Source organism: Salmo salar, chromosome ssa23 (genome assembly GCF_905237065.1).
Source record: "Salmo salar chromosome ssa23, Ssal_v3.1, whole genome shotgun sequence".
Taxonomy (NCBI): Eukaryota; Metazoa; Chordata; class Actinopteri; order Salmoniformes; family Salmonidae; genus Salmo; species Salmo salar.
Genome location: NC_059464.1, coordinates 7,666,589 through 7,685,026, shown reverse-complemented (window position 1 = coordinate 7,685,026; position 18,438 = coordinate 7,666,589). Strand labels below are relative to the sequence as shown.

Sequence of the window (18,438 nt, the reverse complement as noted above, 5' to 3'; positions counted from 1 at the left end):
GATTATGATTTTGCTATTGTAAATGTGTGTAGGCTTATGTAGCCAAATTTATGTTTTTATATGCTATTTGATTATATGAGAATGAACCAATGAAATCAGGCCACAACTGGCCATGATTACAGACACCTGTGAGTGTCTTTTGACACTATATAAATGAGTCATCTCGCATTGTTTGTCATTATACCCTGATGAAGATAGCTTGTCTGTCGAAACGTTGGACATAAATATTTTTGCATCTGAGCAATATTTTTGTATCGATTTTTTTAAAGTGTTCTACTCTGCTAGCCAGCACCTTGCCTAAATAGGTGAGCGTTTCTTTCGCCTCTAGATTACACCTGCTGAGGTTAGCATGGAGATATATGTGCAAGCTTATGTAATGTGAACAGCTAACATATAGCCTTTGATCACGTGCAACTACCTCAACGATTTTAATTGGCTGATGCTTGAACTTAACCTTGAACTTAAACTCCACGGGACCGCAAAAGGATTCAAATGTAGCATGTATCGTTCAGAAAATCTATTCAAACGCTACAAATCCTTGGTTCACTAACATTTGTTGCTCATATTACTTTTTTCCACCTTCCGAAAATACCTAATCTTTTGTGACAACTGATGCGTCTTCTCCTTCAGCGTCGAACTAATAAGCATGTAACTGCGTAATTAGATGAGTTACAACCAATATAATTTGATCATTTCATAACGAGGACAGCAATCACTTTTGCGAGCAAAACTGCCCACAGGAAAGTGTGTGCCTTCAGGCCTGGAGGGAAGAAAAAATAATTCCGCTACCCAAGAATAGCAAAGCACCCTTTACTGGCTCAAACAGCCGACGAATAAGCATGTTACCAGCCCTTAGTAAAATTTTTGAAAAAATGATGTTTGACCAGATACAATGCTATTTCATAGTAAACTAATTAACAACATATTTTCAGCAAGGTTATAGGGGGAAGGGCATTCAACATGTACGCCACAAATGACTGATGATTGACTGACAGAAATGTATAATAAAAAGATTGTGGGTGGTGCTGTTTTGTTAGACTTCAGTGCAGTTTTTGACTTTATCGATCATAATCTTCTGCTGTGTTATGGCTTTACATCCCCTACTATATTGTGGATTGACAATTACCTGTCAAACAGAACACATGTGTGTTCATTAATGGAAGCCAACAGGCATTTCCCAGGGCAGCTGTCTAGGGCCCTTACTTTTTAAAATCTTTACTAATGACCTGCCACTGGTTCTGAGTAAACCTGTGTGTCTATGTATGCTGATGACTCAGCTACCACAGCAAGTGAAATCACTGCTACACTTAACAAAAAGCTGCCGTCAGTTTCAGAATGGGTGTAAAGAAATAAGTTCATCCTAAATATTTAAATAACTAAAAGCATTGTATTTGGGACAAATTATTCACTAAACCCTAAACCTCAACAAAATGTTCTAATGAATAATGTGAAAATGTAGCAAGTTGAGGAGACTAGACTGCTTTGAGTAACCTAGGATTGTAAACTGTAATGGTCAAAACATATTGACGCAACAGTAGCTAAGATGGGAAGAGGTCTGTCCATAATAAAGCACTGCTCTACCTTCTTAACAACGCTATCAACAAGGCAGGTCCTGCAGGCCCTGATTTTGTCGCACCTGGACTACTGTCCAGTTGTGTGGTCAGGTGCCACAAAGGGGGACTTAGGAAAATTACACTTGGCCCAGAACAGAGCAGCACTGCTGGCCCTTAAATGTACATGGAGAAATAACATTAACAACATGCATGCCAATCTCTACTGGCTGAAAGTAGAGGAGAGATTGACTTCATCAATACTTGGATTTGTGAGAGGTATTGACATGTTGAATGCACCGCACTGTCTGTTTAAACTACTAGCACACAGCTTGGACACCTATGCATACCTTACAAGACATGTCACCAGAGGTCTATTCACAGTCCCCAAGTCCAGAACAGACTATGGGAGGCGCACAGTACTACATATCGCCATGGCCATGGCTCCATGGACCTCTATTCCACATCAAGTAAAATACACATTACAGCAGGGACTGTGAAGAGACACACACACAGACATGATAACATATGCACTATACACACATGTACTCATGGATTTTGTGTTGTAGATATGTTGTAGTAGAGTAGTGGCCTGAGGGCACACACTTAATGTGTTGTGAAATGTATTGTTAAAAAAAATATCTCTCTCACTCTCTCTCACACACAGTGGGATGGGGGTAAAAGATGAAGGTGGCATGTGTGAGTGGGGAGAGTGCATTTGTCACATGGAGCAGGAGAGCGGAATTGAAATGCTGCTCCTGAAATAGACAGAGATGCACAGAGACAGTACAGGTCAAAGATTTAAGCATGCACATGCAAATCTATCTCACTCTTTCTGTTCTCTCTCCTCTCTCTCTTTTCTCTCTCTCTCACACACACATTTTCCTGTTCTACTATGTGGTTGTGTGTGGGTCAGCAAAGTGAAGCACTAAGGGAATATGCTTGTCTTGTGTTTCTCTTGATTCAGTGTGTATTGTATGTAGCATCTCTGATCATTGTTCTCTCTCCCTCCCTCCATTTCCCTCTCTTCCTCTTTATATCTCTCTCTCCCCCATCCCTCCCCCTCCCTCCCTCTCTCTCCCCCTCTCTCCCATCTCTCTCTCTCTTGGTGTCTCTCTCTCTAGGTGGGGGGCCAAGGGAGGCCCCAGAGGTGTGTGCTCTGCCTGAGCAGGCTCCTGTGGCACTACACAGGCTGATAGAAGCTCTGGAGAGACAAGGTAAAAACATCCACAACTTAGAGAAAAAAAACATGTTGGTAATTCATATTGTACACAATTCAGGAATTATTATGATTCCATGTTTGATCTCTTCAAATGCATCTTTATGAATATAGAGTTATTATGTAGTAGGCCTAAAGTATGTTGTGGATGCATTGAAATTGAACTATTTTCACTTATTCCTCTGCCCCTCTCTTGTCTAGGCTTGGAGAGTGAGCCACTGTACCGGACACCCCCAGCCTCCACCGGACCCCCAGAACTGAGACAGGCTCTTGACACAGGTACATAAACCCCTACATAACACTACATAAAACAGGTGTATGCACTCACTACTGGATAAGAGCGTCTGCTAAGTGACTAAAATGTAAATGTGAAATGTACATAAACCCTACATAACATAACGTACATAACACAGGTATATAAACCCTACATAACCCTACATAACACATGTACCTTAACCCTACATAACACAGGTTCATACTATCTGTGCAACTACAAACTAAATCGTTGTAGAGTTACAGTATTTGAGGAGTTGTGGAGTTACAGTATTTGTATGCAGAAATTGCAGCATGTCAACTCAACAGGTGTCAGCCTGCTAGGTATTTAACGGACGCACTGGGCCTAATAAGTCTTGAATATAATCTCTCAGTACAGCATCTCTCCGGTGTGCTGACTCATACAGAAGGCATACAGTAGATTACTGCTGATAGCCAGAATTGGTAGTCTATCCCAGTAGAGAGAAAGTTGGGAAAGTTTGTGCTGAAGTTCAGGCTGGCTCCACAAGGGAGTGCTCTGACTCTGTTATATTTGTGCAGGCAGAACATAAGTCTAACTGAGACCCATTGAGCCCACAGCATTACAAACACAGTGGTGACAGAACCAGTAGAGGCACAATGGTATACACAGCATCTTATACAGAACAGCATCTAATTAAGCAATAAGGCCCGAGGGGGGTGTGGTATATTTTCTTATATGACATCAAAATTAGACTTCTATCCATACCTAGGGGCAACAGTGAGTGCTATTACCATAAAGTAGGGTTGGGTTTTGCAAGGGCATTGTGGACGGAGTTGGTGGATGGGTGTAATCCCATTACTTGCATGTCCGATCCCAGTGATGGACACTCACTTGAAATGTCTAATCCTGCAGTGAGACTGTGAGAGCATGTTGATCAACATTGACACTAAGATCTCTTTTGCAATGGAACCCTGCATTAACACAATTTACAAAATAAAAGAAAATACAGTATAATACAAATATTCAAGAAAAAGGCAAAGAGGTCTCCAATCAACATGTTGAACTGCCCAAGAGACAACAGAACATCCAGTTGTAGGGAACGCTGTAGGTTGTTCCATACATAGGGTGCAAAGACAATTAAAGCAGATTTACCTAACTGAGTAAACCGAAGGGATTTCCATAGTTAGCCATCCCTGAGACCGGATATGGTAACTCGTACGTCAAAGGTTAATAATATGGCCTGGATACAGCCCTTAGCAGTGGTATGTTGGCCATATAACACAAACCCCCAAGGTGCCTTATTGCTATTATTAACTGGTTACCAACATAATTAGAACACTAAACACGTAATTTTGCATCATACCCGTGGTATATTGTCTGGTATACCACAGCTTTCAGACAATCAGCATCCAGTACACAAACTACCCGGTTTATAATACACAATATGACACACATCATCTCATACACACTCAGCATCTCATACACAATATAACACATACAGTGCCTTGCAAAAGTATTCATCCCCCTTGGCGTTTTTCCTATTTTGTTGCATTACAACCTGTAATTTAAATAGATTTTTATTTGGATTTCATGTAATGGACATACACAAAATAGTCCAAATTGGTGAAGTGAAATGAAAAAAATAAAACAAAATAAAAACCTAAAAAGTGGTGCGTGTATATGTATTCACCCCCTTTGCTATGAAGCCCCTAAATAAGATCTGGTGCAACCAATTACCTTCAGAAGTCACATTATTAGTTAAATAAAGCCCACCTGTGTGCAATCTAAGTGTCACATGATCTATCACATGATCTGTGTATATATAGACTTGTTCTGAAAGGCCCCAGAGTCTGCAACAACACTAAGCAAGGGGCAGCACCAAGCAAGCGGCACCATGAAGACCAAGGAACTCTCCTAACAGGTCAGGGACAAAGTTGTGGGGAAGTACAGATCAGAGTTGGGTTATAAAAAAATATCAGAAACTTTGAACATCCCACGGAGCACCATTCAATCCATTATTAAAAATGGAAATAATATGGCACCACACCAAACCTGCCAAGGGAGGGCCGCCCACCAAAACTCATGGACCAGGCATTAATCAGAGGCAACAAAGAGACCAAAGATCACGCTGAAGGAGCTGCAAAGTTCCACACAGGAGATTGGCGTATCTGTCCATAGGACCACTTTAAGCTGTACACTCCACAGAGCTGGGCTTAACGAAAGATTGGTCAGAAAAAAAGCCATTGCTTAAAGAAAAAAATAAGCAAACATGTTTGGTGTTCGCCAAAAGGCATGTTGGAGACTAAAATTGAGCAGTTTTTTTACCCCTTTTTCTTCCCAATTTCGTGGTATCCAATTGATAGTAGTTACTGTCTTGTCTCATCGCTGCAACTCCTGTACGGACTCGGGAGAGGCGAAGGTTAAGAGCCATGCGTCCTTCGAAACACAACACAACCACAGCGCACATCTTGACACAGCGCACAGCGCACATCCAACCCGGAAGCCAGCTACACCAATGTGTCGGAGGAAACACCGTACACCTAGCGACCTGGTCAGCATGCACTGCGCCCGGCCCGCCACAGGAGTCACTAGTGCACGATGAGACAAGGATATCCCTGCCGGCCAAACCCTCCCTAACCCGGACGACGCTTGGCCAATTGTGCATCGCCCCATGAGCCTCGCGGTCGCAGCCGGCAGAGCCTGGGCTCAAACCCAGAGTCTCTGGTGGCACAGCTAGCACTGCCTTAGACCACTGTGCCACCCGGGACGCCAATATTGACCTTTTTGCCCATCAAGGAAAACACTATGTCTGGTGCAAACCCAACACCTCTCATCACCCCGAGAAAACCATCCCCACAGTGAAGCATGGTGGTGGCAGCATCATGTTGTAGGGATGTTTTTCATCGGCAGGGACTGGGAAACTGGTCAGAATGGAAGGAATGATGGACGGCGCTAAATACAGGGAAATTCTTGAGTGAAACCTGTTTCAGTCTTCCAGAGATTTGAGTCTGGGACGGAGCTTCACCTTCCAGTGGGACAATGACCCTAAGCATACTGCTAAAGCAACACTTGAGTGGTTTAAGAAACATTTAAATGTCTTGGAATGGCCTAGTCAAAGCCCAGACCTCAATCCAATTGAGAATCTGTGGTATGACTTAAAGATTGCTGTACAGCAGCGGAACCTGGAGCAGTTTTGCCTTGAAGGAGCTGGAGCAGTTTTGCCTTGAAGAATGAGCAAAAATCCCAGTGGCTAGATGTGCCAAGCTTATAGAGACGTGCCAAGCTTATAGAGACGTACCCCAAGAGACTTGCAGCTGTAATTGCTGCAAAAGGTGGCTCTACAAAGTATTGACTTTGTGGGGGTGAATAGTTATGCACGCTCAAGTTTTCAGTTTTTTTGTTTTATAAAACATATTCTCCATCTTTAAAGTGTAGGCATGTTGTGTAAATCAAATGATACAAACCCCCCCAAAAAATCTATTTTAATTCTAGGTTGTAAGGCAACAAAATATGAAAAATGCCAAGGGGGTGAATACTTTCGCAAGCCACTGTAGCATCTACGCAGTTTCAGACATAGAACTACATGGAGAACACATACAGTATAGAATTATAAGATCTCAATGGTTTGGTTATCTCTATTGGATTGAATTTATTTGTGTAACAGACATATACATCAAAATGTGCAATGTGGACCCAGAGGATCATTTATGTAGGAATTAAAACACTTGTTTCCAAAGTGGTCCTCGATGGTAAAAACAATAACACATATGATTAAAAGGCAAGACGAAATTACAAACTACCATAAATGCATTAATTTATATTGACATCCTAGAAAGTGGCACTATTCACTGCACTTTTCCCTAACCTTAAAAATAAACCATATTCATTTCACATTTCGAGCTTAAAAACAATCTATTCATTGCTCGTAATATCTATCATTCAAATACATACACCTGACCAGCAGTAGGGGACACAAGGGGTTAGTGGAGTGGTTTAACTTAGAAAACTTGTCCAAATGAAAACCGTTGCCTGCTTATTAAATCTATTTCGACTTTTTCTTTTCTTTATCTCTAAGGGGAGGCTATTCCATAGACAAATGCCTGTATAGAAAAACTTGCTCCTCGCTGTACTGTTTACTCTGTGGATTTTACAAGACATAACACTAGCTCTGGTAATGTAATGGTTACAGACCATATCAATGTTGTTTTTCATATATCCTGGGGCACGATCATTTAAGAGGTCAAACATATGATTGAGTTTAAATTGGTGCTCTCTGGACTCCAAAGGCAACTAGCCCACCTCCTGGAACTCTTGTACCCCATGTGGGTCCTTGGGGGGACATGCAGCATATACCTGATAACATTATTTACATGATTGGCATTTCCCCTTTTCAGTTTTTTGATGGCCCACAATACCATGCAGAGCAGGCATAATCAAAATGACACTGAATCAAGGTTGAGACAAGCAATTTCAGGTTCTATGCAGGGTTGGGTAGGTTACTTTTTAAATGTAATATGTTACAGTTACTAGTTACTTGTCCAAAATTGTAATCAGTAGTGTACATTTTGGATTACCTAAACTCAGAAACATAATCTGATTACTTTTGGATTACTTTCCCTTTAAGGGTCATTGGAAGAAGACAGAAGAAGAAAGGACTCATCAAACACATTTGAAATGCAATTTTTTCAAAAGTAATCTGATTACAATATTTTTGATGGTAACGTAACTGACTACAGTTTTTTTTGGGGGGGGGAATAATCAGATTACATGTAATTAGTTACTTCCCAATCCTGTCTCTATGGTCTATAAAGGTTGCAGAACTATAACTGTTTCATTATTTATCATCAATGAACCTGTATGAATCTTCACTGCAAAAAGTAATGTTTCTCTTTTGAATTATATTTATGATGGTTGTTTAGAGTGGTATATTGTTGTGCACACAAACAAACACACACATACTTGGCCTCCTCATCCAGGGGGAAATAAGGGGTCAATGCGAGGGTAAAGACATGCATGTAATCAAAGAAATTGACAAAGAAGAGTTGACTCCCAGTAATATAGTTAATACAGACATACATATTGGCAGACAGAAATAGGGATGAGAGAATTCAACACAAATGTACAGTAAATGCAGAAATGCACATACATTACAGGTATGGAAAGAGCAAGGCCAGCTAACATACATGAACAGGTCATATATGTGCCCAGGAGTAGACATGGGAGAGGGAATTAATGTATAGAAATGGGTTGACACATGACTCTTATACATGCATACCTGTAAAGGCACACGTCCGATGCTCTTAGTGGGGAGAGGAAGAGTGGGAGGAAGACATTACTAATGGAACAGATAAAACAGAGAGAGAATATTAGAAAAAGAGCTAGACAGAAATCTCTCTGTCTCTCTCTCTGAGAATGTCTCTTTGTGCAGTGTGGTAAGGTCTTTGTTATGTAGGAAGTGTTAATGGTACACAGTATGGGGGTAGGATAATATAGTTCTGAGAACTTTCCATGCAGACAGTTTTCCTCTCTGTGTTTTGGCTGAGGCGGTGTTCTCTTCAGTGCATGGGTCCTTTTGTTATGTAATAGGGAGTTATTACATAGGGTGTAAACTCTCACACTATTCCACAACCCTCTCAGTAATTTGGCATGGACAAAGTATCAAATCAAAATCAAATCAAATTGTATTGCTTACATACACTTATTTAGCAGATGTTATTGTGGGTGTATCGAAATGCTTGTGTTCCTAGCTCCAACAGTGCAGTAGTATCTAACAATTCACAATAATACACACAAATCTAAAAGTAAAATAATGGAATTATTATTATAATAATGGAATCCTCAACACTGGGGACCCTCAGGAGTCTGAAAAGATTTGGCATGGGTCCTCAGATCCTCAAAAAGTTATACAGCTGCACCATCGAGAGCATCCTGACTGGTTGCATCACTGCTTGGTATGGCAACTGCTCGGCCTCCGACCGCAAGGCACTACAGAGGGTAGTGCGTACGGCCCAGTACATCACTGGGGCCAAGCTTCCTGCCATCCAGGACCTCTATAACAGGCGGTGTCAGAGGAAGGCCCTAAAAATTATCAAAGACTCCAGCCACCCTAGTCATAGACTTTTCTCTCTGCTACCACATGGCAAGCGATACCGGAATGCCAAGCCTAGGTCCAAAAGGCTTCTTAACAGTTTCTACCCCCAAACCATAAGACTCCTGAACAGCTAATCAAATGGCTACCCAGACTATTTGCATTGCCCCCCCTCCTCCCCTTTTACGCTGCCGCTACTCTCTGTTTATTATCTATGCATAGTCACTAAAACTCTACGTACCTCAGTTACCTCGACTAACCGGTGCCTCCACCCATTGACTCTGTAACGGTACCCCCTGTATATAGCCTCACTATTGTTATTTTACTGCTGCTCTTTAATTACTTGTTACTTTTATTTATCCAGTTTTTACTTAACACTTATTTTTATTAAAACTGAATTGTTGATTAAGGGCTTGTAAGTAAGCATTTCACTGTTATGTCTACACCGGTTGTATTCGGCGCATGTGACAAATACAATTTGATTTGATTATTAAAGTGACCAGTTATTCCATGTCTATGTATATAGGGGAGCAGCCTCTAATGTGCAGGGTTGAGTAACTGGGTGGTAGCCGGCTAGTGATGGCGATTTAACAGTCTGACTGTGATGTGGTAAGGTTGGTCCCAGGTGCAGAGAAGAGACCAGACGAGGAATCAGAGGTTAAGGATAAACATAATACTTTACTGAGAAACGGTAGCCGCAGGATCACAGTACACAACAACAAACACTAAGTCTCGAAACTCACTCAGGAAACAAACACACATGGTAAACTATTCAAGCTTCTGCAAAGGACATCAGAAAACACACCTCTTTTAACTTCTCTAAGGTAGGGGGCAGTATTTTGACATCCGGATGAAAGGCGTGCACAAATTAAACTGCCTGCTACTCAGAAGGTAGGATATGCATATTATTAGTAGATTTGGATAGAAAACACTCTGAAGTTTCTAAAGCTGTTTGAATGATGTCTGTGAGTATAACAGAACTCATATGCCAGGCAAAACCCTGAGAAAAATCCAACCAGGAAGTTGAAAATCTGAGGCTTGTAGTTTTTTTAATTGATTCACCATTCAAACTACAGTGACTTAGGGGTCATTTTGCAGTTCCTAAGGCTTCCACTAGATGTCAACAGTCTTTAGAACATTGTTACAGGCTTCTACTGTGACCTGGAAGGGAATGACAGTCATTTCAACCAGGTGTCTGGCTGAGTGCCATTAGATCATTCATGCGCGTGGCCGTCAGCGCGAGGTGCTTTCTTTTTCCTTTCTGAAGACAAAGGATTTGTCCGGTTGGAATATTATCGAAGATGTATGATAAAAACATCCTAAAGATTGATGCTATACATCGTTTGACATGTTTCTAGAAACTGTAGTATAACTTTTTGGACTTTTCGTCTCAACAAAATGCGTGAGCATGGCGCATTTGGATAAATCGACTGAATGCGCAAACAAAACAGAGGTATTTGGACATAAATATGGAGTTTAGCGAACAAAATGAACATTTCTTGTGGAAGTGGGAGTCCTGGGAGTGCATTCCGACGAAGATCAGCAAAGGTAAGTGAAGATTTATAACACTATTTCTGACTTTTTTTGACTCCAGAACTTGGCGGGTAACTGTATAGCTTGCTTTGATCGCTGTGCTCTGTACTCATAGTATTGAAAAATGTGCTTTCGCCGTAAACCTATTTTGAAATCTGACACAGTGGTTGCATTAACCTCTATGGGACCCCTTCCCGTTCTCATCCCGTTAACGGGATTGAGTTTGACAACAGCCAGTGGAAAATCAGAGCGCCAAATTTAAAACAGCTAAAATCTCATAATTCAATTTTCTCAATCAATCAACTATTTTACACCATTTTAAAGATAAACTTCTCGTTAATCTAACCACATTGTCCGATTTCAAAAAGGCTTTACGGCGAAAGCATAAAATTTGATTATGTTAGGACAGTTCCAACACAGAAAAACCACACACCCATTTTCCTAGCATCTAGATGCTCACAAAAACCCAGAACACAGCTAAATGATGCACTCACCTTTGATGATCTTCATCAGATGACACCCCTAGGACATTATGTTAGACAATACATGTATGTTTTGCTTGATAATGTTCATATTTATATCCAAAAACAGCATTTTACATTGGCGCGTAATGTTGAGAAATGTTTTCCCTCCAAACCTTCGGTGAATCAGCACAATGAGCACACATAGTACGTAAATTCTCATCGTAAACATTGATCAATATAGAAGTGTTATGCACAGAATTATAGATACACTTCTCCTAAATGTAATCGCGTTGTCCGATTTCAAAAAAGGTTCGCGGCGAAAGCACAATTTGCAATAAATTCAAAGTACATGCCCGATGAGCATGTAACAACCGCTGTTTAAAATCAATCTTTTACGTCATTTTTCTCGTAGAAAAGCGATAAAATTCCGACAGGGAATCTCCTTTTCGGCAAACAGAGGAAAAAATCCCAAAGGCGGGGCGGTCGGGGTCACGCGCATAAGCTAGTGTCTCTTGATGGGCCACTTGAGAAAGGCGATAATGTGTTTCAGCCTGGGGCTGGAATGACGCCATTCTCTTTTTTCCCGGGCTATGAGAGCCTATGGACGACGTGGGAAGTGTCACGTTAGAGCAGAGATCCTTAGTAAATGATAGAGATGGCAAAGAAGTTCCAGAAATGGTCAGACAGGCCACTTCCTGTAAAGGAATCTCTCAGGTTTTGACCTGCCATTTGAGTTCTGTTATACTCACAGACACCATTCAAACAGTTTTAGAAAATTTAGGGTGTTTTCTATCCATATGTAATAAGTATATGCATATTCTAGTTACTGGGTAGGAGTGGTAACCAGATTAAATCGGGTATGTTTTTTATCCAGCCGTGTCAATGCTGCCCCCTAGCCCTAACAGGTTAACAACTAGCAAACAGAAACCCGCCATCTTGGAGTCAATAAAACTAACAAATTACATTCTAAATATTCGCTTACCTTTGATTATCTTCATCAGAAGGCACTCCCAGAAACCCCAGCTCCACAATAAATGTTCGATAAAGTTCATATTTATTTCCAAATAATCAATTTTGTTCGCGCGTTAGGTTCGCTATCCAAATCCACTACGCGTGTGCTTACTTAGTCCAGACGCAAAGTCAAAATTGTTATACTACAGTTTGTAGAAACATGTCAAATGATGTATAGAATCAATCTTTAGGTTGCTTTTATCATATATCTTCAATAAAATTCCAACCGGACCTATCCGTTCTCTCTAGGACTGAATATGAACTCAGCTCGCTCCCAAGTCATTGTGCGTGACTTGAGCCCATGCCTTATAATGGGACACCAGTTTACCACAGCTGGTATTCCCTTCAAATTCACCATAGAATCGTCAAACACCATTCTAAAGACTGCTGACATCTAGTGGAAGCTTTAGGAAGTGCAAAATGAACCCTAAGTCACTGTATACAGTCAAGGCAATCACTTGAACGGACTACAAGTACCAGACTTCCCACTTCCTGCTTGGGTTTCTCTCAGGTTTTTGCCTGCAATACGAGTTCTGTTATACTCACAGACACCATTCAAACAGTTTTAGAAACTTCAGAGTGTTTTCTATCCAAATCCACTAATAGTATGCATATTCTAGTTTCTGGGACAGAGTAGTAACCTGTTTAAATTGGGTACGTTTTTCATCCGGCCGTGAAAATACTGCCCCCTAGCCCCAACAGGTTTTAAGGAGAAGTGTATCTATAATTCTTTCAATAACTGTTGTAAATTTTATCAACGTTTATGATGAGTATTTTTGTAAATTGATGTGCTCATTCACCGGAAATTTTGGAGGCAATACATTTTCTGTACATCACTCGCCAATGTAAAAAGTGGTTTTTGGATATAAATATGAACTTGATCGAGCAAAACATACATGTATTGTGTAACATGAAGTCCTGAGTGCCATCTGATGAAGATCATCAAAGGTTGGTGATTCATTTTAGCTGTATTTCTGGTTTTTGTGACGCCTCTCCTTGCTTGGAAAATGGCTGTGTGGTTTTTCTTGTTTACGTGCTGTCCTAACATAATCTAATATTATGCTTTCGCCGTAAAGCCTTTTTGAAATCGGACAATGTGGTTGGATTAATGAGAATCTTATCTTTAAAATGGGATAAAATAGTTGTATGTTTGAGAAATTTGAATTATGAGATTTTTGTCGTTTTGAATTTGGTTCCCTGCTATTTCACTGGCTGTTGAATAGTGTGTCCCGCAGGTGGAACGGTCACGTCCCACATACCCCAGAGAGGTTAACAGGGACATCATAATGAGTAAATTGTAAACACCTGAGTGTCGTTAATGTCCCTAGGATAGTCTCTGCCGCCCTCTGGTGAAAGGTGGAACCATGACAGTGCCCCCCATTCTAAGAGTGGCTCCAGCCACCAGGGCGACCACAACGTAGGTGGTTGAAGTCCCAAACAAGTCCTGGATCCAGGATGTCCCAGGCAGGCACCCACGCCCGCTCCTCAGGGCTGTAGCTCTCCCAGTCCACCAGGTACTGCAGGGTGCCTCGGACCCGACGAGCCTCCAACAAATGCCGGACAGTGTAGGCCGGGCGACCATCAACAAGTTGAGGGGGCGGAGTGGCAGATGTGGTGGGAGAGAAGGGACTGGTCCTTATCAGCTTGAGATGGGAGACATGGCAGGATGGAGAGACCCTCATAGATCTGGGAAGCTGGAGGCGATAGGTGACTGGGTTGATGCGACTCAGGATCTTGAATGGTCCTATGTAGCGTGGAGTGAGCTCCTGTGAGCCCATCTTTAAGGGAAGTTCACGGGTGTACAGCCACACCCGTTGACCCGGTCGGAGGAGCCGAAGAGGCCTTCGGTGCCGGTTTGCCAGGTGTTTGTGTCAGGTAGAGGAGCGGAGCAAGGAGGATCGCGCCCTGATTCAGGTGCGGCGGCATCGTCAAATGAACGCCTCGGCTGATGACACCAACGCTTCGGCCTCTTGTTCAGGAAAAATTGGGGGGGCAAACCCAAACTGACACTAGAATGGCGAAAGTTCAGTGGACGAGTTCTGCAGTGTGTTGTGAGCATATTCCGCCCAGACAAGGAACTTGCTCCAGTTGCTGGCCTGGGTGGAGACAAAGCAGAGGAGGAACTTCTCCAGCTCCTGGTTGGCCCGCTCCGTTTGCCCATTCGACTGTGGGTGGAATCTAGAGGAGAGACTCACTGACGCCCCCAACAAGGAGCAGAAGGCTTTCCAATACCATGCGACGAACTGGGGCCCACGATCCGAGACAATGTCCTGGGGAAGTCTGTGTAGTCGAAATACATGGGTAATCATGAGATCAGCGGTCTCCTTCGCTGAGGGCAAGTTGTGTAAGGCAATGAAATGGGCTGCCTTGGAGAAACGATCAACGACCACCAGGATAGTGGTAAGCCCTTGGGATGGAGGTAACCCTGGGATAAAGTCTACGGACAGGTGGTGGGACCAGAGCCGGCTGGGGATGGGCAGAGGTTGTAGCAACCCAGCCAGTCGCTGTCGTGAGGACTTGCTTTGGGCACAGGTGGAACAGGCCACAACAAAGGATCGCACATCTTCAATCATGTTGGGCCACCAGAATTTCCGCCTCAGGAACTCCAGTGTCCGATTAACCCCTGGATGCCCAGTTAATTTAGAGGAATGCCCCCATTGTAGTACTCGGGAACAAGCTGATCGTGGAACGTAAAGTCTGTTAGTGGGACCCCCGCCAGGGTCAGGTTCTTGGGTCTGGGCTTGTCGTACCCTGGTCTCAATACTCCATATCACAGGGGCCACATTGTGGGAGCTGGGGATGGTGAGCTCAGAGTCCCTCTCCTCGTTAGAGACATCATGTTGGCGGGACAGAGCGTCTGCTTTCTGATTCTTGGATCCTGGGCGATAGGCTAGTGTGAAATCGAACCTGTTAAAAAACAGCCCACCTAGCCTGGCGAGGGTTCAACCTCTTGGCTGCTTGAATGGAGACCAAGTTCTTATGGTCCGTCCAGATCACGAAAGGATGAGGTTCCCCCTCCAACCAGTGTCTCCATCCATCAAGGGCCTACTTATCTGCCAAGAGCTCCCGGTTGCATTCCGCTGGTGAGAACCGCTTGAAGAGAAAGGCGCATGGGTGCAGGTTCTTGTCCTCCTTGTTCCGCTGTGAAGGACTGCCCCTGCTCCGGTGTCCGAGGCATCCACCTCTACCACAAAGGGATGAGTAGGATCAGGATGAACGAGGATGGGTCCGGAGGTGAAACATCCCTTGAGCTCCATGAATGCCCTGTCAGCCTCGGGAGTCCAGGAAAAACAGGTCTGGGACTTGCGTGTTAGGACCGTGAGAGGCGCTGCCACCGCACCAAAGTTGCTTATAAAACGCCTGTAAAAAGGTTGCTGGACCTACTTGAGTTAGGTGGGACGGGGCCAGTCGGCGACCGCCTCAACCTTTACGGGGTCCATTTGGATGCCTGTGGTAGAGATAATATGACCCAGGAAGGAAACTTTGGATACGTAGAACTCACACTTCTCTATCTTGACATATAGTTGACTCTGTAGGAGGCATCTCAGGACTTGGTGGACGTGCAGTATGTGTTCCAGAAGGGTTTTGGAGAAAATCAGGATGTCGTTGAGGTAAGCAAAGACGAACCGAATCAACATATCCCTAGGCGTGTCATTGACCAATGCTTGAAAGACTGCCGGTGAGTTCGATAATCCAAAGGGCATGACTAAATACTCATAGTGACCACTAGTTTTCCACTCATCTCCCTCCCTGATCCTCACCAGATTGTAAGCGTTGCGGAGGTCTAGTTTTTTGAAGAATTGGGTCCCTTGGGCCAACTTCCAAGGCGGCGGACATCAGGGGTAGGGGGTAAGAATTCTTGATCGTAATCTGGTTCAGCCTCTGTAATCGATGCAAGGACGCAGGCCTCCATCCTTCTTACCCACGAAGAAGAAGCCTGCGCCAGCTGGGGATATAGAGGGGTGAATGAAACCTGGCTCCAGCGACTACTGGATGTAATTGTCCATGACTTCTGCTTCAGGGGTCAAGAGGGAGTACAGACGGCCCCGGGGAGGTGTGAAGCCGGGTAGGAGTTCTATGGCACAGTCGTATGGACGATAGGGGGGAAGGGTGGCGGCTTGCCTCTTACTGAAGGCTCCCGAAGGTCAAAGTATTTGGGAGGAGGAGCGGATTAGTCTTGGTCTTCAATGGATGCAGGAGGACACGGTGAGGCTCTTGGTGGGGGTCTTAGACATTTAGTTTGGCAGTCCTTACCTCAGTCTAGTAGGTGTCCCGTGGACAAGGAGAATATTGGGTTATGTAGCACTAACCAGGGGTACCCTAGGACAAGGTACCCTAGGAGAACCACTGTTCTCAGGAACAGTGATCAAAAGAAAACTAAGAGTCTCTGAGAGGTTCACCCCAACCTGCAGTAGAATGGGCTTGGTCTGATATTCCACCTGACTGGAGCCAATGGGCCGTCCATCGAGGGCTTGAATCTGCAGAGGGATAGGACACTTCACACAGGGGATTTGTAGTTCTGGCGAAGTCCTGATCAATGAAATGATCTGCGTCCCAGGAGTCCACGGAGGTTTGAATCTGGTGCTGACGGTTGTCCCAGTAGAGGGTTGTGGGTAGTGACAGACGGTGACTGGGTAACCGGGAGGAAACTGCACAGCTCATCAGGGTCTCCACTTGTCCTGGCAAACCCTGGCATTTCCCATCAGCTCTGGGCACAGCACGCAGATGGCCGAGACCTCCGTAGTAGAGGCAACAGCCTTCACGCATGCGCCTGTCATACACCTGTGGGCTCAGACGTGTGCGTCCCAGCTGCATGGGCTCCTTAATGCAGGATTTGGGGGGCTTGGAGTGCTCAGGAAACCGGGATACTGGGGTGATGTCAAAATGGTGCTGTCTCACGCCGTTCTCGGAGGCGGTTGTCAATCCTGATTGCCAGCGTTATCAGCGCTTCGAGGTCCTCTCCCAGTTCCCGAGAGGCCATTGGTAGCCGGCTAGTGATGGCTATTTAACAGTTGAGTGGTTTAAGGGGAAAAATGTAAATGTCTTGGAATGGCCTAGTCAAAGCCCAGACCTCAATCCAATTGAGAATCTGTGGTATGACTTAAAGATTGCTGTACACCAGCGGAACACATCCAAGGAGCTGGAGCAGTTTTGCCTTGAAGAATGGGCAAAAATCCTAATGCTGCAAAAGGTGGCTCTACAAATTATTGACTTTTGGGGGGGTGAATAGTTATGCACGCTCAAGTTTTCAGTTTTTTTGTCATATTTATGTCATATTTCTTGTTTGTTTCACAAGAAAAAATATTTTGCATCTTCAAAGTGGTAGGCATGTTGTGTAAATCAAATGATACAAACCCCCCCCCAAAAAAATTTTTATTTCCAGGTTGTAAGGCAACAAAATAGGAAAATGCCAAGGGGTTGAATACTTTCTCAAGCCACTGTATATATAAACAAAAAAGAAACGTCCTCTCACTGTCAACTGCGTTTATTTTCAGCAAACTTAACATGTGTAAATATTTGTATGAACATAACAAGATTCAACAACTGAGACATAAACTGAACAAGTTCCACAGACATGTGACTAACAGAAATTGAATAATGTGTCAAAATCAAAAGTAACAGTCAGCATCTGGGGTGGACACCAGCTGCATTAAGTATTGCAGTGCATCTCCTCCTTATGGACTGTACCAGATTTGTCAGTTCTTGCTGTGAGATGTTACTCCTCTCTTCCACCAAGGCACCTGCAAGTTCCCAGACATTTCTGGGGGGAATGGCCCTAGCCCTCACCCTCCGATCCAAAAGGTCCCAGACGTGCTCAATGGGATTAAGATCCGGGCTCTTTGCTGGCCATGGCAGAACACTGACATTCCTGTCTTGCAGGAAATCACGCACAGAACGAGCAGTATGGCTGGTGGCATTGTCATGCTGGAGGGTCATGTCAGAATGAGCCTGCAGGAAGGGTACCACATGAGGGAGGAGGATGTCTTCCCTGTAATGCACAGCATTGAGATTGCCTGCAATGACAGCAAGCTCAGTCCAATGATGCTGTGACACACCGCCCCAGACCATGACGGACCTCCAAATCGATCCCGCTCCAGAGTACAGGCCTCTGTGTAACGCTCATTCGTTCGACGATAAACGCGAATCTGACCATCACCCCAGGTGAGACAAAACTGCGACTCGTCAGTGAAGAGCACTTTGTGCCAGTCCTGTCTGATCCAGCAACGGTGGGTTTGTGCACATAGGTTTGTGCACGTTGTTGCCGGTGATGTCTGGTGAGGCCTGCCTTACAGCAGGCCTACAAGCCCTCAGTCCATCCTCTCTCAGCCTATTGCAGA

The 18,438-nt window shown here is 43.9% G+C and overlaps 1 protein-coding gene across 1 annotated transcript in view; it reads left to right on the top strand.

The window, feature by feature from the left end:
* The window catches only part of LOC106584012 (phosphatidylinositol 3-kinase regulatory subunit gamma), a 327,133-nt gene that overhangs the window by 93,679 nt on the left and 215,016 nt on the right, over window positions 1-18,438 (top strand). The window contains exons 3-4 of the mRNA XM_014168762.2: window positions 2,675-2,767; window positions 2,971-3,048. Of these exons, the coding sequence (XP_014024237.1) occupies window positions 2,675-2,767; window positions 2,971-3,048 (171 nt within the window). The remainder of the gene's footprint in view (window positions 1-2,674; window positions 2,768-2,970; window positions 3,049-18,438) is intronic.